Source organism: Oryx dammah, unplaced genomic scaffold, assembly GCF_014754425.2.
Source record: "Oryx dammah isolate SB20612 unplaced genomic scaffold, SCBI_Odam_1.1 HiC_scaffold_6, whole genome shotgun sequence".
Lineage (NCBI taxonomy): Eukaryota > Metazoa > Chordata > Mammalia > Artiodactyla > Bovidae > Oryx > Oryx dammah.
Window position 1 is genome coordinate 17042339 of NW_024070190.1, and position 27652 is coordinate 17069990.

The 27652-nt window shown below is 45.3% G+C and overlaps 1 protein-coding gene across 1 annotated transcript in view; it reads left to right on the forward strand.

The window, feature by feature from the left end:
* Positions 1 to 25570, forward strand: part of VSTM4 (V-set and transmembrane domain containing 4) — an 81251-nt gene extending 55681 nt beyond the window's left edge. The window contains exon 8 of the mRNA XM_040242851.1: positions 22961 to 25570. Within this exon, the coding sequence (XP_040098785.1) occupies positions 22961 to 23086 (126 nt within the window). The 3' untranslated portion in view covers positions 23087 to 25570. The remainder of the gene's footprint in view (positions 1 to 22960) is intronic.
* Positions 25571 to 27652: the final 2082 nt, after the last annotated feature.

Sequence of the window (27652 nt, forward strand, 5' to 3'; positions counted from 1 at the left end):
AGTAGTAGCTGCATTTTTTAGAATGTCCCTTGATTGGGGTTTCTCTGAGGTTTTCTAATGATTAGAAATGAGGTTATGGATTTGAGGGAAGAGCAACACAGAAGGGGTATGCCTTTCTCGTTGCATCCCACGGCGGGGACCTGCTGTGACGCTCACCTTGAGCGCTTAGCGAGGGTGAGTCTGCCAGACTCCTTCCTATAAAATCACTACTTTTTCCTCTCCGTCCTCTATTTGTTAGAAGTCAGTCACTAAGTCCCGGTCACACTCAAGAGGAGGAGAGTGAGCTGCAAAGGAGAGTGAAGGGAGGGAGATCAAAGACTTTGGATACATATGAAAACCACCACAGTCATAGGTGTTTTAGGGGAGATGCATCTAGCCCATGCAAATAGTCTGTTTTCCCTTGAACTTTCATCTACTCATTTGCATGTTTGTCAGTGGGTTTTGCTTGCAGCACTTATTACTATGGTGAGTTAATGGTGATTTTCTGTTTCCCTCAACCCGCCTCTGTTTACTACTTAAAATTCTTCTACAAGCGAGAACTGGCTCCCTTCTCTCATTGAGTTATTCAGTAATTTCTTTACATCCGTGTGCATACATGGAGACTTAATTTCTTTTAAATGTGTGCTTGTATTGTTATTCGTTTTGTTGCTAATTTTGTTCAGCAGTTGTATATTTGTGTGTGAGAGAGAGAGAGAGAGAGAAAGAGAGAGGGAGAGAGGGGTGGAGAAACGGGCAAGCTTATTCTAAAATGTGTATGTATTGCAAAGCAAAAGAACAGAAAAGTGGAGAGTTTATATATGCCAGTTCACAAAATTTACATTAAAACCATAGTAATTGAGCCATGTAGTAAGTAATTGGGCTTCCCTGGTGGCTCAGACAGTAAAGAATTTGCCTGCAATGCAGGAGACCCAGGTTCAATCCCTGGGTCGGGAAGATGCCCTGGAGGAGGACATGGCGACCCATTCCAGTATTCTCGCCTAGAGAATTCCACGGACAGAGGAGCCTGGCGGGCTGCAGTGCATGGGGTCACAAAGAGTTGGACACTACTGAGCGGCTAACACTTTCACGTAGCTTTCAAGTAATGGTATTAGCACAAGAATAGACATATAAACCAAAAGAACATAATAAAGAGCCCCAAACTTATCTGCATATGTATTGTCACTTGATTTTATGACAAAAGTGACTTTGCAGCACAGTGAAGAAGGGATTATCTTTTCCGTATATGGTGATAATCTTTTCTGCATATGGTACCAGATATATGTGGTACTTCATACCACACAAAAAATTAATTAGTATTGAAAGGTAAAAATAAAGCTTCCTAAGCATAGTATATCTACACAAGGTCAGGGCAAGCAAAGATTTTCAAATCTGTAATGTTGCGAGCTTGATGGTTACAGTCAGCACCTGTGTCCTTCTGAATCCAGAGCGTAAGGTTCTAACCAGCTTACTCAGAGCTTTGTCTCGGAGGGAGACCTGGATTTCTGTGCAGGACTCGGACATCTTCTCCTGGCTCAGCCTTGCCCCTGGCCTCTTCTGTGCCCAGGTTGCCCGCTGTTCCTCTGGACAGGACGGCTCCTCTGTTTTCCAAGAGAGAACCTCCTTTTCCCTGCCGTGAACTGTGGCTTCTGTTTTCATGCAGTGTGATTCCGTCTGGTTCATGTCATCAGACATTCCTCACCATTTCTGCTCTGGTGACTATACCGGTCTTGCCCTCAAATGCAGCAGCAAAGGTTTTGCTAATTTCGATAGATCTATAGTCATTCAGTGGACTTCGGGAAACTCAGCTGAGCACAGAGGCTGAAGCGATCCACTTTTCTCAGGGCATCCTGCATCCTACCCATGAGAAGCAGACTCCCCCGATAGCCTGGCTCAGTCTCCCAGCTGTGCGTGCCACTGCACACGTGTGTACGTGTGAGTGCATTTTTCCAGATCTTTTATCCTAACCCATGTATCTATCAACAACCTCAAGACTGGTTATAGTTTTGTAAATTCTTCCCTTTTTACATTCTAGGTTGTTCCGAGCCTGTTGTTTCTAATCTAATCTCTTACCCCTTGTGAAAACAGAAACTGCTCTTTATTGACGTTCCATTGATACAAGCCAGGGATATATAAGAAAAAGTGCTTTTTTGCATGTCATTGTATTTAATTCTCACAGTAAGTCCCCCCAGTGCTAGACTTGCCTGTGGGGACACACAAACACTCTGCTTAAGGAAAGCGAGTTCCTACAACCCCCGGGGGGGTAGCGTTGCATCTCTCATGAAGGAAAGGCTGCTTCCCCGGATGGAGCAATGTCAGCAGCCTTGAATGGGCAGCTCTCTAGTTCACAGCGACACAGTGCGGCCTCCTTCAGCAGTTTGGGGCCACTTATAAATGAAGTAGATTCAATAGCATTTTCAAAAGTAACTGGTCCCAATCACACGTTTTTTTGTTGTGGACTTTTTTGGGAGGGGTGGTTAAAACCCCCTTCACATCTAAATTGGCCCCACGTGAGGTTTTTTTATTTTCATTTTTTATCAAATTTTATTTTTTCAATTAATTTAATTGGAGAATAATTACTTTGCAATATTGTGATGTTTTTACCACGCATCAGCATAAATCGGCCACAGGTGTACATGTGTCCCCTGCATCTTGAACCCCTCTCCCACCTCCTTCCCAACGTTGTGGACTTTTTTGTTTGTTTGTTTGAGCTGCTGTGCTCCTCTGGGACAGAGATCCTTCTTGATTTGCACAGAAAATAAGTCAGGGCAGTCATATATGCAGTTCAAAATGGATTCTTTGTTTTATGGAAATATCCATAATGCTGTTATTAAATACCAATTTTCCTGTCCTTTGATCATTTAAGATATGAAAAGACTTAAAATGTTTTAAACCAAATTTTCCAGAAATGAGTCCATCTGAAGCACCTACACCAATACACAGTAAAGGAAAGAACTGACTTTGAGCGTACCTCTGCCTGATCAGCAGTTTAGAGTCAAAAATGCCAGGCCTAGCGTCTATAGGTTTTGGTTAATATTAAGATTTATTTTCCCAGTAGGCCAGCATTGACCTCAGTCTCAATTTGGTCGATATTTATCTCTCAGATCAATAAGTCTTGATGGCAGCTGAAACTACAGTCAATAGCTACCTGTTGACTCACACAGGCCTTGGTGGGTAATTTAGAAAATAATTTAGCAACATCTTTTCTTTGGGATCGGGTACCAGTTTAGGTGTTTAATTCTATAACTGCTGCATTTTGCCACAAAGTCCATAATACAGTGCTTCCTGGAGAGGTCAGGGGCCACAGAGCTCTCCAGCCCCCCAGCCCCTCTTTCCAGAGTGATGTTGACACATGTTCACCCCAAGAAAGCACCCTGCCCACTGCCTCCACTGGCTCATTGGCAAGAAGGAAGAGCCTCCATTTATTGAGCATTAGCTTTGCAGGCTCCATCTCCCTCATCTCAACCACACACGCTGACTCCCAGCAGACCCTTGGACTCCAGGCAAAAATGACAGGCCTGGGTCCTTGCGTTTTCATCCTCAAAGCTTAACATCTTTTCTTATGTTTCCAAGATAACATGGCATTTTGCAAGAAGTATATATACCAGAGACTAATACTGGTTTGAAAGAAAAAATGTTAGGACTCAAGAAGAAAAAAGAGGTGAGAAAGGCATTTTAGACGTTTTATAATCGAGGTGTCAAAACTGCCTTCCCCTATTTTAACAAAACAACCAAACACAGCAACCTGTTCTCAAAATTAGCTTATGAAGCCGCGCCTCATCACCAAGGGTCTTTCTGATGGACAGTGTGTTCCTTTTGTCTAACAACCTGGAATGCTGACAATGAATCATTATTCCAATATATCAATGGTTCTTCATCCTTAGGGGGCCAGGACGTACTTTCCCAAAACTCAAAATGTGTATCCTTCCAGGTGGCGGTGGGGGGATGGACACGGCCTTCAGGGGACCCCTGTTTCCTCCCCGTGGTCTTGGGATCCCTGAACCCACTGAGATAATTCGTAGACTTCCAGAAAAGGCTGTCATCGCCTCCTTGTTTGAGAAGGAGCAGAGTGCCTTTGATTTCCTTTTCTTGCCCTAGGCCATTTACTGATCCAGAGACCTCGTGGAGGAAGAGAAAACAGTCTCTGTGATGGGGAGACGAGACCTCGATAGCAACAGGGACCGTGAGCTGGAGGGTCGGGTTGGCAGCATCCCCAGAACGACTCACAGAGGGTGCAGGCCCGGGGGCTTCTGCCTCAGGGTCACGCCTCCTCACTGAGGCTCCCTCAGCGGGTCACCTCTGTCTCCTCTCTCTAGAACCAAGTCACTCGCCTGTAGCGCTCTGTAGCTAGAGAGATCAGACTACCCTTGTTCTCTAAGGAGAGACTATCCCTTGCAAGCAGAAGGCTGAAGACACGGGGAAGTCAGGAACATCAGGGGCTTAATTACAAGTTTCCCAGTGGGTCTCTTGTATCCCGCCTCCCCCTCGGATTCATTTCCTGCAGTAGTGCCTAGGGCTCTTTCTCATGTCATTTCCCTGCTTAAAACACTCTCGTGGCTCCCCCTTGCCTCCAGGATGAGGCACGGCTTCCTGCGCGCGGCAGCTGTCTTCGCTGGTCTCCCGCTCCACTCCGCCACCCACCACCCTGTGCGGTCCAGGTCCCCTCACTGCTGGCCCCATGGGCTCTGTCCTGCACCTGCTGCCTGGCCCATCCTCCCACAGGGCTGCCTCTCGCCTCCAGGAGGTAGCTCACACACCACTTTCTTTTTGAGGCCTCCTGCTCCTTCAGCCCCACTTCTTCAGATATCTGGACTCTCCTAGGCATCGGTGCTACCCTCTGTATGTCGGGGACTTGCCAATGCCAACTCGTGGCACATTTTAGTTAATCTGTTCTACCTGATGCTGCAAGGCACTGATGCCCTTGTCCCTGGGAGTAAACACGGGTGGCCGGCCGTCACCCCAGCTGACTGCTTTCCATCTCGGCTGTCACCCATCCCCAGACGGTGAGGCTGGCTTCTGCTCCTCCACCTCCTCAGAGTGTCACCTGTCTCTGGGTCCTCTTCTCCTTGAACACATTGCCTGGGAGGCTCAACACTCTCACAGGCGCAACAGCCACCTGTGCAGCACATTGGTTTTCTAATCTCAGTCTTCAAGCCAGTTCCACGGTGGTTCTTCTGACTGCTTACGAAACATTCCCCAGGGCGCTCCACATGTACCCCAAACCTGGGCGCACGGAATTCATCCCCTTCCCCGGGTCCTGCCTCACCTAGGATATCCCCGCTGTCCAAACTCTAGGTGCCTTCTTCTCCCTCATCCGCATGTTCATTGCTGACCGAAGGTTGTCTGTTACTTCTCAGGTCCCTGGCTTATCCTTTCCTCCTCCCCGGCCACAGCTGGCCCCCATGCCCACCATGCCCCCATCCATCTGACTTCAGGACGCACCCCCACCCCCTGAGGGTTCCTTCAGCACCTGGCCTCACCTGTATCTCAGCACTTCTCATGCCTGACTCAACTTTCTTCCTCACTAGAACTACATTGTGCCTTTTTACAAAGTGACCTTTATGTTTTTCTTACTGTGAAGGCTGTATGTGGTAGACACCATCAGTTCAGTTCAGTTCAGTTCAGTCGCTCAGTCGTGTCCGACTCTTTGCGACCCCATGAATCGCAGCACGCCAGGCCTCCCTGTCCATCACCATCTCCTGGAGTTCACTCAGACTCACGTCCATCGAGTCCGTGATGCCATCCAGCCATCTCATCCTCTGTCGTCCCCTTCTCCTCCTGCCCCCAATCCCTCCCAGCATCAGAGTCTTTTCCAATGAGTTAACTTTTCGCATGAGGTGTCCAAAGTACTGGAGTTTCAGCTTTAGCATCATTCCTTCCAAAGAAATCCCGGGGCTGATCTCCTTCAGAATGGACTGGTTGGATCTCCTTGCAGCCCAAGGGACTCTCAAGAATCTTCTCCAACACCACAGTTCAAAAGCACCAATTCTTCGGCGCTCAGCCTTCTTCACAGTCCAACTCTCACATCCATACATGACCACTGGAAAAACCATAGCCTTGACTAGACGGACCTTAGTCCGCAAAGTAATGTCTCTGCTTTTGAATATGCTATCTAGGTTGGTCGTAACTTTTCTTCCAAGGAGTAAGCGTCTTTTAATTTCATGGCTGCAATCACCATCTGCAGTGATTTTGGAGCCCAAAGAAATAAAGTCTGACACTGTTTCCACTGTTTCCCCATCTATTTCCCATGAAGTGATGGGACCTGATGCCATGATCTTTGTTTTCTGAATGTTGAGCTTTAAGCCAACTTTTTCACTCTCCATTTTCACTTTTATCTAGAGGCTTTTTAGTTCCTCTTCACTTTCTGCCATAAGGGTGGTGTCATCTGCATATCTGAGGTGATTGATATTTCTCCCGGACATCTTGATTCCAGCTTGTGCTTCTTCCAGTCCAGCGTTTCTCATGATGTACTCTGCATAGAAGTTAAATAAGCAGGCTGACAATATACAGCCTTGACAGACTCCTTTTCCTATTTGGAACCAGTCTGTTGTTCCATGTCCAGTTCTAACTGTTGCTTCCTGACCTGCATGTAGGTTTCTCAAGAGGCAGGTCAGGTGGTGTGGTATTCCCATCTCTCTCAGAATTCCCCACAGTTTATTGTGATCCACACAGTCAAAGGCTTTGGCATAGTCAATAAAGCAGAAATAGATGTTTTTTTTCTGGAACTCTCTTGCTTTTTCCATGATCCAGCAGATGGCAATTTGATCTCTGGTTCCTCTGCCTTTTCTAAAACCAGCTTGAACATCAGGAAGTTCATGGCTCACTTATTGCTGAAGCCTGGCTTGGAGAATTTTGAGCATTACTTTACTAGCATGTGAGATGAGTGTAATTGTGCAGTAGTTTGAGCATTCTTTGGCATTGCCTTTCTTTGGAATTGGAATGAAAACTGACTTTGTCCAGTCCTGTGGTCACTGCTGAGTTTTCCAAATTTGCTGGCATATTGAGTGCAGCACTTTCGCAGCATCATCTTTCAGGATTTGAAATAGCTCAACTGGAATTCCATGACCTCCACTAGCTTTGTTCGTAGTGATGCTTTCTAAGGCCCACTTGACTTCACATTCCAGGATGTCTGGCTCTAGGTGAGTGATCACACCATCGTGATTATCTTGATCGTGAAGATCTTTTTTTGTACAGTTCTTCTGTGTATTCTTGCCACATCTTCTTAATATCTTCTGCTTCTATTAGGTCCATACCATTTCTGTCCTTTATAGAGCCCATCTTTGCATGAAATATTCCCTTGGCATCACCAGATGGTCAACACCGAAATCAGATTGATTATATTCTTTGCAGCCAAAGATGGAGAAGCTCTATGCAGTCAATAAAAACAAGACCAGGAGCTGACTGTGGCTCAGATCATGAACTCCTTATTGCCAAATTCAGACTTAAATTGAAGAAAGTAGTGAAAACCACTAGACCATTCAGCTATGACCTAAATCAAATGCCTTATGATTATACAGTGGAAGTGAGAAATAGATTTAAGGGACTAGATCTGATAGATAGAGTGCCTGATGAACTATGGATGGAAGTTCATGACATTGTACAGGAGACAGGGATCAAGACCATCCCCATGGAAAAGAAATGCAAAAAGGCAAAATGGCTACCTGGGGAGGCCTTACAAATAGCTGTGAAAAGAAGAGAAGTGAAAAGCAAAGGAGAAAAGGAAAGATACAAGCATCTGAATGCAGAGTTCCAAAGAATAGCAAGAAGAGATAAGAAAGCCTTCCTCAGCAATCACTGCAAAGAAATAGAGGAAAACAACAGAATGGGAAAGACTAGAGATCTCTTCAAGAAAATTAGAGACACCAAGGGAACATTTCATGCAAAGATGGGCTCGATAAAGGTAGACACCTTAGACACTGAAAATATTTTTTTTAAGTTTTTAAAAATTGTTTAAAAAATTTTAATTGTTTAAAAAAATTTTTTAATACACATAAATAAAACTTAGCATCTTAGCCATTTTTAAGTATACAGTTCAGTGGTGCTAAGTATATTTACATTGTTGACAAACAATTTCCAGAACTCTTTTCATCTTACAAATGCCTGTACTCATTAAATAACTCTCCTCTCTCCCCTCCCCCAGTCCCTGAGAGCTACCCTTCTACTTTGTCTATAAATTTGACCACTCTGGGTACCTCCTTTCAAGAGAATCATTTGGTATTTATCTTTTTGTGATTGGCTTGCTTTACTTAGCATAATGTTGTCAAGGATCATTTATGTTGCAACACGTGTCAACATTGCCTTCGTTTTTAAAGCTGAATAATATTTTGATTTATGTATCTTTATCACATTTTGTTTATCCATGCATCTGTGGATGGACTCTTGGGGTGCTGCCACATGCTACGATGAACATGGATATGTGTTCTCACCAACAGTGCACAAGGGTTTCCTTTTCTCTGCATCCTTGCCAACACTTATTTTCTGTGTATTTTTTTGTAGCCTTCCTAATGGGTGTGAGGTGGTATCTCGTGGTTTTGAGTTACATTTTCATAATGATTAGTGATGTTGAGTGTCTTTTTCATGTGTTTTGGCCATTTGTATATCTTCTTTGTAGAAATGTCTGTTCAAGTCTTTCCCCATTTTTAAATCAGATTTTTGTGTGTGTGTTTGTAGATGTTCCTTTATATATTCTGGATGTTAACTCTTTTCATATATATAATTTGCACATGTTTTCATCCATCCTGTAGGTTGCCTTTGCACTCTGTTGACTATGTCCTTTAATGCCCAGAAGTTTTAAATTTTGATTAACACTAGTTTTAAAGTCATAGACAACTTGTCCATCACTGTGTCCTCAGTGGGGGACCTGGGATCTGCAGACTGTATGTGGAGTGAGTGAATCGAGCACAAAGATCTGAGACTGCAGCTCTAAGTCCTCAGTGCTCAATGTGAGGTCCAGGGACCAGCAACCTGGGCATCACCTGGAGGCTTGTTGGGAAAACAGGGGCTCAGGCCCCAGCCTAGATCTACTGAATTAGAATCTGCAGTTCAGCGGGGTCCCAGATGAATCCGATGCACCTTGAAGTTTAAGAAGTACAGTTCTGCGTAACTTAACCAACAGTAGCCAGCTCTGGTTGGGTTATTGCTGGCAAGACCGAGTCATCACTGGCCTCCTCCAGAAATAGCTACACTAACACTTTAGTACGACGGGTCAGCCCACTTGGGAGAATGGTGAATTTTCTCGTTATCAACAGAGATAATTAAGCTTGAGAAACTGCTTCTAGAGGGTATTGTGACTCTCCGTCATTCCTGAAAACCTTTCCTGGATAGCTCTTCCCCATCTCAACTTGGTGTAGCCCTGTCCTGTGGCCTTCTAGGACTCCTCACAGTCACAGGTAGAGAATTCTGACATGTAGGGAATGTGTAGCCAAGACCCATTTGCCTGGGATTCCCTTGGGTTTATAAAGTCTGCAGTAAACCTACCTCCTCTCGTGGAATCTGAAAGATCAGAGAACTTAAAACTGCCAGAGGATGAGGTTCATTCCATCATTGTTGAAGGGAACCTGTCTTAGGAGAGGGCCTTCCTTCCGCCCAGTGTCAGCCCAGGACTGAGATGCCAGCTCTGGTCAGTGTTCCCCTGGTGTCTGGAAAGAACCCGTATTCTTCCAGCTTAGTTTTCACTATCCAGAATGTACTTCTAAGACCAAAAAGAGTTTTTCTCTGATCAGTAGTGGAAAAGGGCTTTGAGGCCCATTAGACTCCAGTGATGGAATTCTGAGAAGATTTTAATAATAACCCAAACTCCAGCAAAATTATTTCCAGAGGACATGCATTCAGGTTTCTTGAAGGATGTTTATAATAAGCTGGAAAATTTCTCTTGTTGTCGTTAAATGTGCTAGCACTGGTTTCAGTTGAATTCTACATGAAAAGGATATATTAACCTACATAATATATGATCATAATCTCGATTTAAAATTAAAAAGAAGGAAAAGACCCAGAACCACATGAACAATATATCGCCCGAAGTAAAAGCCTTGGGAAAAAAACAAAAACTCTGCTTGTACCACACTAGTCCCATTTTTGGAGAGATAAAAACTCTATGGCCCCCTCGGTACACATGCGCATCCCATTATTGTCACGGGGAGTTATGTATGTCGACTGGAGGGAAGAAGAGATGCCGGGGCTTCGGAATGGATGCGAGTGGGGAAAACAGAAGTCGTTTCATTTCATGGGCTTTCTTCAGTCAGAGAGGGAGGGGCGAGCAGCTGGGTCTTTCATGAATGAGACGTGGTCACCAAGGAGGCAAGACCAGGTGTCCCAGAAGTGGCAGTGGGAACATCCTGGATTAGGGACTCAGCCCTGAGGCCGAGTTGTCACTTCCCTGTGGGCCAAGAGGTTGGTTCTGATGTCTCTCTGCTGCCTTGTGCTGTCTCCCAACAGCTGCTGGGCTGGAGGCCTCCCAACTGCATCACAGACCAGTGGAGCTTGGTCAAGACTCTGACGTTCTTAAGGATGGCCCAAGTGAAGCCATTACTTTCAGGAGTCTTTTAAGACTGATAGCGCCCTAAACACTCACGGGGACCCTTTTTTGGGAGACAATGAGAATCGTCTAGAAGTGATACAGAGGGAGTCTTTCCCGTTCTGTTCTCGAAGGGCAGTGCAGCTGTGTGCTTTCAGGAGGCAGCTGCCTTCGGGACTGACCACCTCGGAAACGTGTCTCTCTCATTTGCTGCATCATAGGTTCACTGGAATTGTTTTGCTGTCTTACATTCAGTGTTGACAGGGAGTGTACGAGTTGCTCTAGGGGTTGCAGCGTTGGCCCCTGACAAAGGTGAATAGGTGTCATAGAGGTGAGCTGGGGCCAAGGACAGCCCAGGCTGAAAGCAGGCCTGGAAGTCCAGCAGGGCCAGTCCGCTGAGTGACTACAGACCCACCCTGCCTTTAGGGGTCTTGAACCCACTCTGGGGCAGGCCCATCCCTCTGTGTCTACAGGGAATGTCTCTGTGAGAGGCAGCTTGCTTTCCATCTCAGCTCAGCTAATTTGCTGCCTTTATTGGGCACTTCATTGTTGGGATCGTTGCACTGCCAGGAAATTTTTTAAAAAACTTTTTCATTCTGTTTTATTTTTGTAATCTCATGGAGCAATATCATTTGTATTCATATTTGATTTTTTTTTAAAGCCTATTTCATTGAAAACTTCAGTTTTGAATGCAGAGCACTTCAAAGTTGTTATTAGAAGATTTTTTTCCATCTCAAATAGAGAATACGAGAAATGAAGTACCATTTTGGGGGAAAAAGAGAGTAATAAAGCGTCATCACCCTATAATATCTGTAGCATCAAGCTAGGCATCCAGAACGTCAGGAAGAAAACTTCTACGTGAAGCTCAGTCAGTGACAAACTAATATTTGTTTCCCTAGCCACATTCAACGCTCATTTATTATTATAATTTCTTAAAGCTGAATTGATAAATTCTAATAAGCGCATGTGCGGCAATAAGACACAGTCCTGTGAGTTAAGATTATAGAGCATGCATGGAAAGATGAAGAGTGCAAACGATGAATTCAGGCATAGGTGCCCGTTGCCCGTGTTACACGTAAACCCAGCCAATAAACTAACACACTGCTGGTGCTGGTAGTGGTGCTGGTGCTGCTGGTGATGGTGGTGGTGATGATGATGGTTTGGTAGTGGTGGCACACACACTTCACTTTGATGGCATGTGCCCATGCAGGGACTCCCCCAGGGCTTACTGATACAAACATCGAGTAGCTCCTATGTGCCAGGCAGCACGTGGGTCGGCTATCTTTCTAGGAGCTAAGTTGTAGTGGCATGCTCCAGCCCACTCCTGTCTACTAGAGACAGGAAATCTCTCTGGCATCTTGAAATCAGCCACTGTGGGAGGATTTACACATGTAAGTCAGCAAATGCTACAAATGAATTTTCTTCTGGGGGGGTCAGCTGCTCAGCAGCTTCCCTGCATGTCATGGGTTGCAGAAGTGGATACATTTGACAGAGCCGCTGCTCCCACTGAGCTGAGTGATGTGGTGAGAGGCTGGTTCTTGTCCTGGCTTTGGTGCTTGCTAGCTATTGGCCCCAAGCTTGCCATTTCTTGTGAAATAAGGATGGCAGTAAGAGGACTGTATGCAAAGAGCTATTGGTGCACTAAGTAAGCACAAAGTGCCATCGTTGCGCTCCAGTGTGAGAAGACAGAGGATGTACAGTGTACAGTGTACAGGTGATGTGCAGGACCCTGAAATGTACAGCGCTCCTTAGTGCCAAGGGGTGATACGTGCTCTGCAGAGCGAGAGGGCGGAGTAGGGAGCCGAGCAGGGGCGTGTTCGATGGGGTGGGGGCTGCCTTGGAGCGAAGACCTGAGAAAGTGAGGAAGCAAGCCGCGCAGCCATGTGGGGAAAGAACATTCCAAGCGGAGAGCATAGCCCAGGCAAAGGCCCCACACAGGAAGTGCTGCCCAGGTGTGTCCAAGAAACACAAGGAGACCAGCATGGCTGGAGCGCTGGTCAGCAGGGGGGACCTATGATGTGAGCTGGGGACAGAGGAGTCCCAGGGCAAGATCTGGAAGGATGAGGATCTTGAAAAGGACACTGGATTTTATTCCACGTATGAAGAGAAACAACGGAGAATTTTGTGCAGAGCAGTGAATGGCATGATTCAACTTATCTTTTTAGAACAACTATCTGTCCCACTATTAAAAAATTACCTGATTTTTTTCTGGGCAATTGTCTGAGCTCCAGTGGCATCCAGCAGTATCTGGTACATGATGTTTTCCAAATAATCTCTGACGATCTTCTTTTCTCTGCTTCTAAATATTTCAAAGGGACCGATTGTTAAAGCAACACTTGTTCATTTCTATGATAAAAATCATAGTCATAAGAATAATTGAGCACTTGTGTAGCATTTGCTGGTTAGCTGCCAGGTAATTTTCTAAGTACATTACATTTATTAATGCCTTTAATCCTCAAACTAACCCTGTGGGATAGGTACTAGTATGGGTCCCACTTTACAGATAAAGAAACAGAGGTACAGAAAGGTTACGCAACTTACCCAAGGTCACACAGACAGTAAATATGTCAGTCTCCAAGAGTCCTTGCTCTTAAGTACCACCAGGCAGACCCTTGCTCGAACCGATGAATCTAAGTGTGAAAGATTGAAGTTGATTAGAAGATTGGGATGCAAGAATGAAGATTTTTAAAGTGGACTTCTATGTGGAAGTACGTAACCAAACACTGTCTTATTCAAAGCATAAGCGTTCTCTTGGATAATACTGCCAGGAAAAGTACTTTTGGAAGACAGCTGGGAAACATACATCTGCGGTCCATGGGGAAGAGAAAATAAGTGACTGTATTAGATCACGGAGCTCTCACTGTGACACTGTGAGAAGGGTCACGTATCAGGACCGTCCCCAGGAGCGTTGTCCATAATTACATTTCAGCTTCCAAAACATATGTTGGTGAAATCTAGAGATATCCATCTGTCTGATGACTCGTAAGCCTCGGGCCTTTCAGGGCAGAGCGTCGTCACCCTCTAAAGCCAGTCACTTCTGCCTGTCCTCAGAGCAATTAGCCAAGGGCATGTGACTTTCCATCATGTCAGATTCATTCAGGGAATGCGCTTTGCTAAACATCCTTTGAATTCTCTAGACTCAGGAGCATGATGTGAATTTGCTCTGCTCATGGTTTCTGAATGATTTCATCCAACCCAAGGTGCCAACACCCCTGGATAAAACCTTAACCCTTTATCTCCATCCCAGGCTTCGCTGCTGAGTTACAGAGGCTTTCTAATCCTTCCACAGTCCTACAGAACGCTGGGTGTTGACCGTTAGTCACTGGGTAACCACGAAGAGGGGAAGCCAGGTGTGAGGTCGGACTCTGCAAGGCTTATAGATGGCTGGAACAAAGGACGTGGGCCTCAGAGAGCTCCCCTGCCTCCACGCACAGCAGCGGAGAGTCCTGTTCTCTAGGTTCAGCTTGTCACGGTGTGCCTAGGTCTGCAGTCACGGCTGCCTGCTGGGCTTGGGAGTGCAGCTGGGTCCCAGCCCCAGCCAAGGAGGATGCTGCTACAGCCAGAGGTCCCAGTGTGCCACTGACCTCAGCTCCAAGGAGATGGTGAGTTCAGCCCTGGCATGTGGCTCTCGCTGCAGGGTACCCCGGAAAACTCCCCTGGATTTTCCAGTCCTATCCCTAGTCCTTCCTTGGCTGCATATTTCTACCTGTTCAGTGCGCACCTCTAATCAAGAGTCTGTTGCCCACATGCTGCCTGGTCAAAGCAGAACCTGTACGCTTTTCATCTTCCCGTACTGGTTAGAGGCACACTTGCTCCTTTCTTGGGGGCTAAGAGTCCTTTGGGGATAAGACTATGGAGAGAGACAAGGCGTCGCCTGAAGGGATTCCAACAAGATTCCCCTCCTCATCCGTCGTCCTCCGATCGGTGTCAGCCCCACGTGTCTGCCCTCAGAGCCTCTGTACCCCCACACCAAGCCAGGCCTAGAATGAGCATGGGGGTGGGGGTGGGCAGCTCTCCTTGTCCTGTTTCCCTTTTATCTGGGGCTCACCTGCCCGTGAGCAGTGCAGGCCTGTTCTGAAAACACGCTCTCCAGAGATTCGTACCAGCAAAGCTTCCCTGTTGTCTTGGAAGGTCACTCTTCCCCTTTGGGATTTCAGGGTCTGCTCTCTGCCTGGCTGGCTCACCTGGGTGCAGTGCGTCCGCATCAGAGTCCTAGTCACTGCTGCTGACCCTGCCCTTGTAAGGTCAGGGGACCGCTCCTGAGCAGAGGGTGGATTCCAGGCAGGACCGCCTGACTCAGAGTCCAGGCTCTGCCTACCAATGGCTGCAGGACCTGGAGCCATGAACCTGCCTTTTAGAGCCTGTTTGCTCTTCTGTGAAGTGGCCATGAGCACTGGCCCCACCTCCCAGGACTGATACGTGAGGAGTGAGTGAGTTAATGAAGATCAGTTAACAGTCCCTGAGTTCTGTCTCAGAAGGACCACTTCTCAAACCCCGCTGTCTGTCGCCTCTCAAAGTCACTTCTGGCTTGCGTCCTTTGTACCATCATTTAGCATATCTGTCTTGGAAATGTGTTTATTTTGTTCATTTTGAGCCTTTATTTTCATTTAATGTGCACACCAGGGAACTCTACTTTTTCCTTCCATAATATGTTTAACTATAAATGAATAGGCCATTTGACAGACCCGTGGAACTCAAAATTAAGTCAAGTTCATTTCCAAGGCAAGTTGATTCTTACAGGACATTTAAGGAGTTGGGACCTACAAGTTTCCACTAAAGGCTTTCCATCGAATTGAGCTTCTCTGAATGTACAGCACCTCCCCGCCGAGTGCCCATAGCTGCGCATGTGTGGATGTTAGGAGGGGAGCGTTTGTTTTACCAGGTACTCCTCTGTTGAATAAAAAATGAGCACTTATCTCAAAAGGGGAAGAGGAAGTCTGCCCTCGATAATATGGATAATATGTAATTCTCTCTTGGGTAAATAGACTCCTGATCGTGCAGCTCGGTAGAACGGCAATCACATTTTTAAACTCTGAGGTGACGTTAGCGTAAACATCCCATGTCCTAGTTATTGATCTGTTGCTGCAATAATGGTATTACCCAATTGAACTCCTGACATTGGAGAACTTGCAGTGGCTGCAATTGCATTTTTCTTTTATTCCTGAAGCTTAATTCAACTTGCACATCCATCTGTGATCTCTATGAAAAGGTGTTGCTTTGCAGGAGTCTGCATAGAATGTTAAACCTCTCTCTTTCCTGGTAGGAAAGTTATTTCTTGGCTTGATTCCCGAAAAACATACCTACAGAATGAAGCACTTAGAAACTTCCAGTGAGGAGCTTGAAGTGAGGTGTGTTTCCAAGAGGTACACGACTTCTGAATTTTTTGAAGCTGACTTTTCTGGTGTTAGCTTTAGCCAGTAAATCCTTCCCCATTGACACATGTTCCATAATCATCACTCTAAAACTGAGGGTAAGTGGGGCTTAAATGGAAAGTGGGAGATCCAGCCTGGAAGCTGTCGTCTGCAGTAGCAACATCTCACCACTGGCAGAAAGGAGACATGGCATTCCAAACTCTGATGCTTGCAGAATCACTCTGTTACACCTGGAGTCCAGAAGATTCCATTACTGTATTTGAAAACTGGTCTGGGTGATCATCCTTTCCCAGTTCTTCTGAGCGGACGTCATGCAGTGTGGGAGTTTAATTGGGCACAGCATCAGTGAGAATTTGAGTGCAAGTCTGGAATTGCTGAGTCCCCTGGGAACAGTGAGAAGGTACTTACTGGACCACTAGCATCTACTTGAACGGCTAAAATAAAAAGTGAGGACAGTACCAAGTGCCATCATGTATGCAGTGAAAACTCTCAGTGTTGCTGGAGGGAGGCAAGGATGCTGTGGACACTCTGAGTGGATAGTTTGGCAGTTTCTTTTGAAGTTAAACATACTTTCCATACAACCCAGCAGGTCCATTCCTGGGCGTCTACCCTAGAGTAACGAAAATCTCCCACACAAACCTGCAATGTATATTTATAGCAACTCCGTTCATAATCACCAAAAACTTAGAATGACTCAAATGTCCTTCAGGAGGTGAATGGATAAGCAAAATGTGGCTTGTGACACACCGCGGAACACTTAGTAATCCAAGGGAGCAAACTGTTGATACGTGCAGCCACCTGGATGACACATGAGGGAATTATTCTGAGAGAAGAATGCTGGCCCCACAAGGTTACATACCATATGATGCCTTTCACATGACATGCTTTAAGAGAGACAGCCTCAGTGACAGCACACAGGTCAGGGTTGCCGGAGGGTCTTGTTAGAGGGAGGACGGGACTGCAGAGATAACATGAAGGCATGTGATGGGACTGTCCTGAGTCCTGTGGGGGCAGTGGGCCCAGAAACCTGTTCTTGTGTTTGGATGCATGCAATGATCCATTAGAAAGTCACTTTTACTACATGTCTTTTAAGAAAATTAAATTAAGAAAGAAAGAAAGTGAAGCCACTCAGTCATGTCCGACTCTTTGCGACCCCTTGGACTGTAGCCTTCCAGGCTCCTCTGTCTATGGGATTTTCCAGGCAAGAATACTGGCTGCTGCTGCTGCTGCGTCGCTTCAGTTGTGTCCGACTCTGTGCGACCCCATAGACGGCAGCCCACCAGGCTCCCCTATCCCTGGGATTTTCCAGGCAAGAACACTGGAGTGGGATGCTATTTCCTTCTCCAGGAGATCTTCCCAACCCAGGGACTGAACCCAGGTCTCCCACATTGTAGGCAGACGCTTGACCATATGAGCTGCCAGGGAAGTCTCTAAATTAAGAAGTGAAACAAAATTCTTGGTGTCCCTGGAAGACATAGTAGGAGGTGAGAATAGATCTTTAATCTGAGCTCGGGGGGTGCACCATGCCTGGGTGAACCTGTGGGGTGGAGGGGCAGGAGGTGTCACCCGCATTGGAGAGCATAGCTCAGGGGCATGGCTAGAAAGATTTAAGTATATATGCAAAAAAATAAATTAATAAAAATTTATGATAAAAATCTCCTCATCCTTTGGCCAGGGAGCAGTTTGCCCCTGCTCCCATGCTCTGCAGGCAGCTACTGGGTGACGGCGTCGGGGCCACGCTCCTCACCTCCTCCCCATGAACACGTTCACTGAACTGAGAAAATTTCCTTTCATTCTTGCCTTCCTTGGGTGCACTGACACGTGTCTACATCTGAGCCTCCATGCCCTCCTGCTCATAGAATTCCACTCCAGACCAGGGGAGTGGGTTCTTCATGACTGGGAGGAAACGGATGAAAAGTGAGGTTAAGAACACATAAAACAAAGGGGTTTAGAACCTACAAGACACCAAGCAGTTGACACAAATACCAGGCCTCTGTTGGAGGAAAAGAAAGAAAAATGGGCTAAAAGTCTTTCAGGCCTGGAGAAAGGAAAAAGAAAGTAAAACCAAACAGTCCTGGGAAAGAGGCCTGTTGCTTCTCACATGTTGAGAAAGTTCTGGGGCTTCTTCTAAAGGACGCTACCAGGACTTCTGGCTGTTGGTCCCCAGCCCCATCCTGTTTCTGGGAAACGCAGCAACGGCAGACCCAGGTGTCAGGCTCATGTCCGCGGCCTAGAAGTCCTGCCTTCACACTTTGTGTTTCCAAGTGCAGGCGAGAGCTGCTGTCGGAGTGTTTGTGAACAGCCAGTTCAAGAGTGTTTAAGCTTGTTTTCTTGAGTGCTGACGTCCCGTGTACCTGCTGCACCACCAGGACGAGGACAGGGGCTTGAAGAGGGCCATTTGAGGGCCAGAAGCCATCATGGAACTAACTGAAGTGTGTCTTGATGCACTTTCAGAGAGCCACTCTCTGCACTCCAGTTCTTGAACTGCCATACGTATTAGGAGTACTTCTTTATCTTACATCTAAACACTTTCGTGTTGGCAAGAGGTCACCTGAAATGCAGGTGGGCCCTATAGCGGCCCTCACCCTGGCTCTGCGCCGGTGCGGTTTTGCCCCCTTGACCTTGACCTTCCGCTCCTGGCTCCCAGTTCCGCTCCCAGCTCTGTAGTCTTCCCTCTTGTTGCTGTTTGTTGTTTTAGTCACTAAGTCAAGTCTGACTCTCTGTGACCCCATGGACTGTAGCCTGCCAGGCTTCTCTGTCCTTGGGATTCTCCAGGCAAGAATACTGGAGCAGGCTGCCATTTCCTCCTCCAGGGGATCTTTCCAACCCAGGGATCAAACCCGCATCTCCTGCACTGGCAGGCAGATTCCTTACCGCTGAGCCAACAGGGAAGCTGAGTCTTACCCACTCTCACTGATATGCCAATATTATTCTCTAAGCTACTTCTTAAGGCACCTCAGCCTTCCCCTAAAGCATCAGTGCAGAGAAAGGTAGCTGAGTGAAAACCGGTGAGAAGTCTGCATTTCCTCCCTTTTGGTGGCGGTAAGAAATTTATTTCTAGTTAAACAAGCTGCGAGATGTAATTAAGCGCATGGTTGATGGGGACAGCCGAGGATGCATGCCAGAAAAACAATAGGTTCTTTAAAGGTGCCAAGGACTGGTATTATGCATCTCCTGTTGGAAACTGTATACACGTCCCGATTCAGAGCCTCTTGTGTGCTGCCTCATATCTTCAATCAAATTATTATATTCCGGAAATATGCATAAGGGAAATGATTCGACACATTTTATGGTGGGTTGTTGCTTGTAGCAGTAATTGAAGTACCTTTCCACTTATGAAACTACTAATTTTATTTGTTTTTATTGCTTTTCTAGATGCAATTATTTATTTAGTGTGCTTTGGCTTTATTAAATTATGTTTACTATAGGAACATCATAAAAATGTATGAAAACAACGCATCAGCCAAGCCAGCCTGGTGACCTGTATTGAGAAAGCTAGTGTTATTTTTCATATCCAAACATAATGGAATAACTTAAGAATAAACAGATAATCTATGCTAGAAAACAATGCAGTTTCAGAGTAATGTAATAAAACACCTGGACAATATGATTTCATAAATCTTGGTTCTAAAATTTACATGAGTTGGGTTTTGTGTGCTTATTTGAGGACACATGACATTTCTAAATGGAATCATTATAACGTGAAATGTAACTAAACCGAAAGACAAGAGGTAAATGGCATTTTTGTTGGCTGGTGAGATGTGAATGACTAAGAAGAACTGTAAAGATTTTTGGTGTAAAAAGATAAGCAGGAGGCTCTGATCCATGTAACTGTCCTTACCACTGAAATTTAAAAAGAGCCAAATAACTGTGAAGGTCGCTTGGTGGTGTCCCTCACTAGCAGGTACTGGCTATAAGTAGTTCTTTACATTCTCCTCCCTCTACCTTAGTATGATGCTTCATCTCAAAAGAAAAGAGGGGTTTTGCTTTTGGCACACATTTTAAGAAACTTAATGTGAATGTATACAATTTATTTGTCCTGAATTTTGGTGAGTTAATGAAGGCATAGCACAGAAAAATGAAAATAAAACTATGACAACCCAACCAAAACCAAAAAGTGAAAGCCGAGGTGCGTAAGTAAAAGTGAGGTGTCTTTTACAACTATAAATCAGTGACTAACTTTTATTTTTCTAATTGTGAATTAAAATTAATTAATCTGCTATTTAAATAATGTACCATCTACAAGATTCAACAAATATATACCATAAAGGGTGAGTCTCTCCCCAACCACATGGTTTACTTCCCCAGAGGGAACCTTGAAGACCAAGTTCTTGATTTCCAGGTGAGTTTTAAGGGTTTTCTGAGCACATAAAATATATACATGTGTGTTTACTCCCATACACACAGATTTACACGATGGTAAAACACACAGTAGTCATATGGCTTCATCATCCTTTTTAAAGACTGTGCCGAATACTTCATTAAGAATGCATCGGACTCCTGCTGATGTCCACTGAAGTGTTTCCCGTTTTCCGCTTGTACCAATAACGTTTCCACCAACAACATACAAGAGGACTTGTTTCTTGCTGTTTCTTTTCGAAAACTTCTAGCTTGTCAGCTTGAAAGACAAGCACTGATGTCTAAGTGATTCTAAATCATTCTTGTCTTATTTTGAGAGAGGTGTAGTCTCATTTAATACGTGTGAGAACCTTTGTACTTCCCTTCCTGTGAAGTCTCTGATCCTGTCTCTTATTCTTTGCTTAATTTTCTAATGGACTGTTGGCCATTATTGTTATTCACTTGTAAGACGCTTTGATCTGAGTTGTGAATGTTTTGCTCATTTTTTTCAATTGTCTTTTGACTTTATTTAGAGAATATTCTGCAATATACCGCATGGAAAGCTGCATGTCATTTTTCTATTGTCCCTGGGTTTTGTGTAAGACTTTAAAACACGTGTTTTAAATTGGTAAGATTTTTAAAAAATGATTTTTAAATAATTTAATAATTTTTAAAATAATTGCTGAGATTATTTTTTAAAAATTTCCCCACACAGTCTTCTAGCATTTTTGAGTTTATTTTCCATGTTAAAATTTAAAAGTTTTGGTTTATCTGGAATTTATCTAATGTCAAGAAGGATGTGAGCAATATGACTTTTTTCAGTTGGCTACCCAGGTATCCCAACACCATTTACTGAAAAATTATATTGGGGTTAATTTATGCATGTTTTCTGGAGAAGGCAATGGCAGCCCACTCCAGTGTTCTTGCCTGGAGACTCCCAGGGACGGGGGAGCCTGGTGGGCTGCCGTCTATGGGGTCGCACTGAGTCGGGCACGACTGAAGCGACTCAGCAGCAGCAGCAGCGCGTTTTCATCAGTCCCACTGATGGCTGTTCATTCGTTGGTATCACAGAGTTTTAATTATAGTAGCTTTATATGTTTAATGACACTGGAGTTGGATCACAAATTATTCTTTATTTTAATAATTTTCCTTAATTATGTTAAGAAAAAAATCTATGACTGTATTATATTATCAACAATTATTTTTAACAAAAATTTAAAATTTTAAGTGCCTTCCCAGTATCTATAGAGATAACCATATGGTTTTTCTCTGTATTACTGATATGAATTATATTAATAGATTTTCCTAATACTGAACCACTCATCCCATTCATTTATTTATTCCATTTATCCCACTCCCAGAGTAAGATCCATTTGAGCTTGATTATCTCTGAGTGTGCTTTGTTGGTGCTGAGTAAATCTGACTTAGGCTAACTTATACACTAATGGATGAGAGTGTTCTAAAGTACGTGGCGTTTTTCCTTTCTTGTAATGCTCTGAGTCAGTTCAATTATATTGGGAGTGTCTGCTCCTCACAGGGGTTTCTTTGGAAGTTCTCCTGCCTGTGCCGGGCGCTCTTGACAGCATTTCTCTCTTCTTCCTTTCCTCCTCTGTTCCTTTCTTTCTTTTCTTTGATGGAATTAGTACATTCATGTGCTAGAGTTTGTAATTTATATTTTTCTAGAATATCACTCACTTTACCTTGTATTTCAAGGTTTTTGCATTTCCCATTCCATTCATTTCTGCTCTTTCCCTTCCTGTCTTGATTAAGTTTTTGTTTGTTTCACTGGTGTTTTTTAAGCTTAGACTTTTGGATATTTTTTTTATTCTCTGATTTTTCTATCCTCTGACTTATATATCAAGTGTTAGTTTTTTTTGGTTCTTCCTCCTGCTTTTGTTTATTCTGGTTTTTTTTTTCTAACTTCTTAAATTGGGTGTTTGATCCATTTCATCCATATTGTTTGATATAAATAGTTAACGTTATGACTTTTCAACAAGTACTACATTCTTAGGCTCTGGCATGTAATATTTATTTTCTTTGCCATTATTTTCATCATATGCTGAAATTTTAGTTTTATATAGATTAAGTCGTTAAAATTTCTAGGTAACGGCATTCCAGTTTTGTTGTTAATCTCTAGGACTTCCTGTCTGTCTCTGTTTTATTCTTTCCAGCAGAGACTGTCAGTCACATTACTTTTACTTTGGAATTAAAGTTGACTTTGTGGCCTCACGTTGAATCATTTTTTGTAAGTGTTCCATGACAACTTAAATCATATGGTGTTTCCTGCAGGACACCGTGTTCTGTACAAGATGACAAGATGTAGCTTTGGGTTATTTAAGTTTTGTTGCTGCTAAGTCGCTTCAGTCGTGTCCGACTCTGTGCGACCCCAGAGACCGCAGCCCACCAGGCTCCCCTGTCCCTGGGATTCTCCAGGCAAGAAGACTGGAGTGGGTTGCCATTTCCTTCTCCAATGCAGGAAAGTGAAAAGTGAAAGGGAAGTCGCTCAGTCGTGTCTGACCCAGCGACCCCATGGACTGCAGCCTACCAGGCTCCTCCGTCCATGGGATTCTCCAGGCAAGAGTACTGGAGTGGGGTGCCATTGCCTTCTCCGTATTTAAGTTTTACATATGCCTTAAAATTTTTTGTCCGTTTATTTCCCTTTGAATCCCCAAAGTGCTATGGAAATACATGCCTGATGAATGGATGTGTGATGCTGAGCTCCCTGTGGTAGCCTCCAGTTGTGTTGTGTTTTGTCTTGTAGCCAAAGATTGCCGAGGAGAACTTGACCTACGCTGAGCTGGAGCTGATCAAGCCCCACCGGGCAGCCAAGGGCATCCCCACCAGCACAGTCTACGCGCAGATCCTCTTCGAGGAGAACAGGCTGTGACTCCGTCCTATTTAACCTCTGCCACTCCAGTTATTTATGAAACTTTGGATACAAAGTCCTTACTTTTGTATTCTCACTCGTGCCTTCTGTGTGGTGGGAGCCCCTTTCCAGCGGCATCTCGGGTGCCTTCAGAGAGGCGTGAAGCTCCTTTCTGTGAAGAGCAGGGGCCGCAGCCCTTTGGATAAATCTACCAGGACAAGATTTTCTGGGTCTGAGCCCTGAAGGGTGAGGACTCTGACTCTGAGACCATTCAAGAGGATTTTCTGCTGAGCCAAACCCCTTTATGTTTTTTTTCCTTCTTTATCTGTTTTTTTTTAAATCTGAATTTTAATCTTCTACCCTTCCTGTATCTGTGATATCAAGCTCATAGTATATAGCTAGAGGAAATACCATTATGGGCCCCAGTGTGAGATGGTCGAGATGCACTAATTGGTTTTCAAAGGATCAGATAACATTGCCAGAGCACCCAGAGCGGCATAAAGTGCTATTGTGAGCAGTCATTCAAGATAGCATCTCTTGTTTTAAATAGATGCACTGACCCTGCTGACTCAAGGGCAGAGAGACAGATTGTGGGGCCGTCTGAGGTCTCCGCCGACAATGAACGGTCTGGATACCCCAGCGCCCATTTCCCCACCCATTACGGTCCACAGCCACAGGACAAGTAGAGCACTCTTCATTCTGAAGTGCTTTTGGCAGGGGGGCTTTTCCCTGTATGGAGACTATTCTCCAAGAAACTCTCACTTACCCTTTTCCAAAAGGAGCAGGGTGGTGTGCTTTTGATTGCCAGAATGGAAGAAGGGGGCCTCTTGGAAGTGTGCCAAGGTTACCAACTCTAATTGAACATCCATTCGTGTAAGAGCAAAGTCTTCTGACTGCTTCCCTAATGGTAGGAGAGTAGGAAGTTTAAGCCAAGCTGGAAAAACGTGTCCTGGACACCCCCTCACACCCTCCCGCCGTGCTGGCCCACTACAACGTGCCTTGCTGACTCAACTTTGCATGTTGATTCGAATGGACTTGAGTGGGAGAGACGCAGGGAAGCCTGGCAAATAGATCTATGAGAAAGTTGCTCTGTGGACCTGTATGACATCCATGACCTCACTGTTCTGGAACAGGCCAGGCTATCATCTGTGTTGTTAAGGACACTTAATGTGTGAGTGTACTATGGGTGGGTTTTTACTGCACACTACAAAAATTGTTTGGCTTTGTAATGGACCATGTATATATGTTAAATTATATATTTTAAACACAATCTGAATGTGAGTTGTGCCCCTCTGTACAGCCATGTGAACTTGGTTGAGGTTCTTATCCCCTACTAATCTCAGACTCTCTATTTATACAAAGGTGAGTTAACCTCTCATAGAATTCTTATAATGGGATAATGACTTGGAAGATTCTGGATGCTAGAAATTGCTACACAAATACACTCTATTAACATGCATGCTAAAACCAGTCCATATTTTTAAAATGAAGTGCCTTTACTATTTAAAGCTCTCATTGTGTTAACTTTAAAAAGTAAATATTTGTCCATGACCTTAGCTCTATGGTAACTTTCCCAAAGCCCCAGGATGGCTTATGAGTGCCTCTCGTGGTTTCCTGGAAAGGGTCCAAGTCAGGAGCAGGTGACGATTTTCCAGAAGCGAAAATATCCTGACTTTACGAAAAGGAAGCTATTCTCCACTGCCTCTGCCTGCATCTCGTACTCTCCTTCTTGCCAAGTTTCCAAGGTAGTGAGGAAGCTATGCAGTTTTTGAAGAAGAACTCACTAGAACTTTCCAGACAGGAGGACATCGTTTAGAACAGGAGAATATACAGTTAGAACATCTTTCCTATCATTAGTACCCTTCTTCAGCAGGACATAGTTACATGGTGCTGTGAGGAAGGAAAGTGATTTCCTGATTTGCACAAGGAGCTATTAAAATGTAGATGGGTGGGGCCCTGGGGGTAGCAGGTGGGAGTGGGGAGTGGGGCGTCTGAAGAGGTGATGGAGAGAGGGCGATGGAGAGGAGGCCTCTGGGCCTCTGCAGAACTGAATCGAACTTCAATCACCTGCAGACCCATGTGTTAAAGTCAGTGGGAGCTCTGTGTCATAACATATGGAAATGAATACATCCCACTAAGAAGAGAGCGAGTTCTGAAGTCTCTGTAGGTTAAAATCCAACAAGTCATTGTTATGGATTCAATTCAGACTCTTGCTCCAAAACTCTGGTCATCTTTGCATGAATCCACGCTGAGGTGTGTGAGTAAGGGATCCACTGACATAGGGTCTAAGAAGAGGCTTCGAGACCAACAGCTCCTACTGAACGTGCTTCCTAAGGGAATCATGGAAGCTCTTGGCAACATCGGAGCACAGCTTGCCCCACTATTATCTAGAAGCAAGCTGTCCAAACTCTGCCCAGAGCTGGGAGCGATGGATGATTTGTACCTAGTGCTTCTTTGGGATGATAAATCTTGATGTTATTATCAGAATAAACTTAAAAATGTCTCCTTATTTGTGTTCTATCAAATACACCACTACGCCTATGTTGTCATTTCTAAAGATAAGGAATATATATCATTCAAATGGAAGTTAGGAAAAGTTCTTCACTGTGTTTTTGCTCTAACACATCTGTGGGAACAACTGTAGGTAAGCAGTTTTCAACATGGGCAATGGCTTATACATTTAAATGAAGGACAAAGAACCCATTGCTCAGAATGGAATGCAGTGGCTCTTGCAGGCAGAGTGCACCGACTCTCAGATTTGGTGGGGATTTGGTTTTGGTCATGCGTGGCGGAATCATCTCAGGGAGCAAGGATGGGGAAGGGGTATCCCCAAATGAGACTGCCTTGCCAAATCACAGCCCTGGACCCTGAGCTAAAGCAGTTGTGATGGGGATACAGGGCTGGGATTTCTTTTAGGTCACATTTTCATTGAATCATCATGTCTCCATCAACTCACAGGGCAGAGAAGAAAAAGCTAAGCCTAACCCTCCCTCTCATATTCATTGGTGTGAAAATGACCCTGGGCACTATATATTTTCAGTACATAGTCATCAGCCCACACGTGGATGAGCCCAAAGACTCACTCAGGACAAAAACACTAAAGCAGCTGATGCTTTTAGGGACTGCCCATGGCTTAGTTCACCCCTGTTTCTGACATGCATGACTACAACCTAGGCTGGTCCAAGAATGGGACTCACGCTCCAGGCCACAAAAAACGGGCCAAAGCATGCATGAGGCCTGGTCTGGGCTGAGCAGAATTCTTAGGAGAAAGAGCATCTTAGAAGGCAGCTAAGCTGGGAGGCCACCTGTCAGAGCCACCTACAGCAACATCTGCCAAGGGGTGAAGCCTCGGTGAACACAAAGATGCTGAGAAAGCAGTAGGTCTTGGGAACGCAGAGAGAAGCCCAGCCTGCAGCCACTAAGATCCCCCAGGCTCTTCTTTTCCCTTTAGATCTTCTTTTGATTCAATAAACTAGCCCCTTCTCCTACTATCTAACTCCTGGTTTTGCTCAAGCTGGTCAGGTTGCAGTCAACAGAATTCTAGCTAAAACACTATTCATCAAAGCTGCTTCCCAAACCAGGAAGCAAAAGAATTACGCTGAGGGCACCATGCAAGGAGCCCACTTCCACCATATCCAGCATCGAGAATTGTAACCATGAGCCTGTGCCAAAATCTGCTTCTCACTCAGTGGAAACCCACAGGCCCCTCACGTGGAGAGGGACCGGCTGGCTTCAGGTCCGACGCTCTCCTAAGGCAGGGCCTCTTGGGTTTAGAGTAGGGACTCTGGCGGTACTGAGCCACTCTGCAGGAAGCCGCTCTGCTAGAGTGAGCACGAGTGAGCACCGTGTCACACGCATGTGGAGGGAGCCTTTCTGTGCTGGCTGGCTCTGAAGTTGAGGCTGGCTTCCACACACAGTACGCTGTCTTTCCAGTATCCCTGACCCAGCACCCCCTGACCCAGCATCCTCGGTCAGGAGGGAGCCTGTTAAGATAAGGCAGCCACGTGGTGGGGATGTTGACGTTCCCCCTCACCCAGCATAACCCCCGAAGCCCGCCCCACACATCAGACAGAAGCTATTCACCAGGTTGGGAAACAAAGAAGAATTTCATGTTTTGGAGGAAGGATCTGCCTTCAGCCTGGGTGTGCTAAGCTCTGGGGAGTGTCCAGATGGATTGGATAGACTGGTGTTCCCTAAACTCTAACGTGCACGCGTCACCCGGATCGTGGGAAACAGTGGCTTGTGTTCAGGAAGCCTGGGAGGGGCCTGGGTGTCTATGTTCCTAACAAGCTCCCAGGGGACGCCCATGCTTCTGGTTCCTGGGACTGTTGGAAAATGCAGATCTGGACCCCCTGGGGAGATGATGGGAGTGGCCTCAGAGTATAAGGCACAGCTGAAGCCCTAACAGTGAGCTAACTCCCCCAGGGGAGGCAGGGCAGCCAGGCACCATGGGAGCTCCTCTGCCCACAGGTCTGGTCCAGAAAGCAGGCGAGGTGCCTGAGGGGTACCAGAGCAGAGCAAACTTTCAGAGGAGTCAGAGAGGAGCTGGAGAAAGCTGGGTCTGGGAGTTTCTGGAAGGAGAAGGGG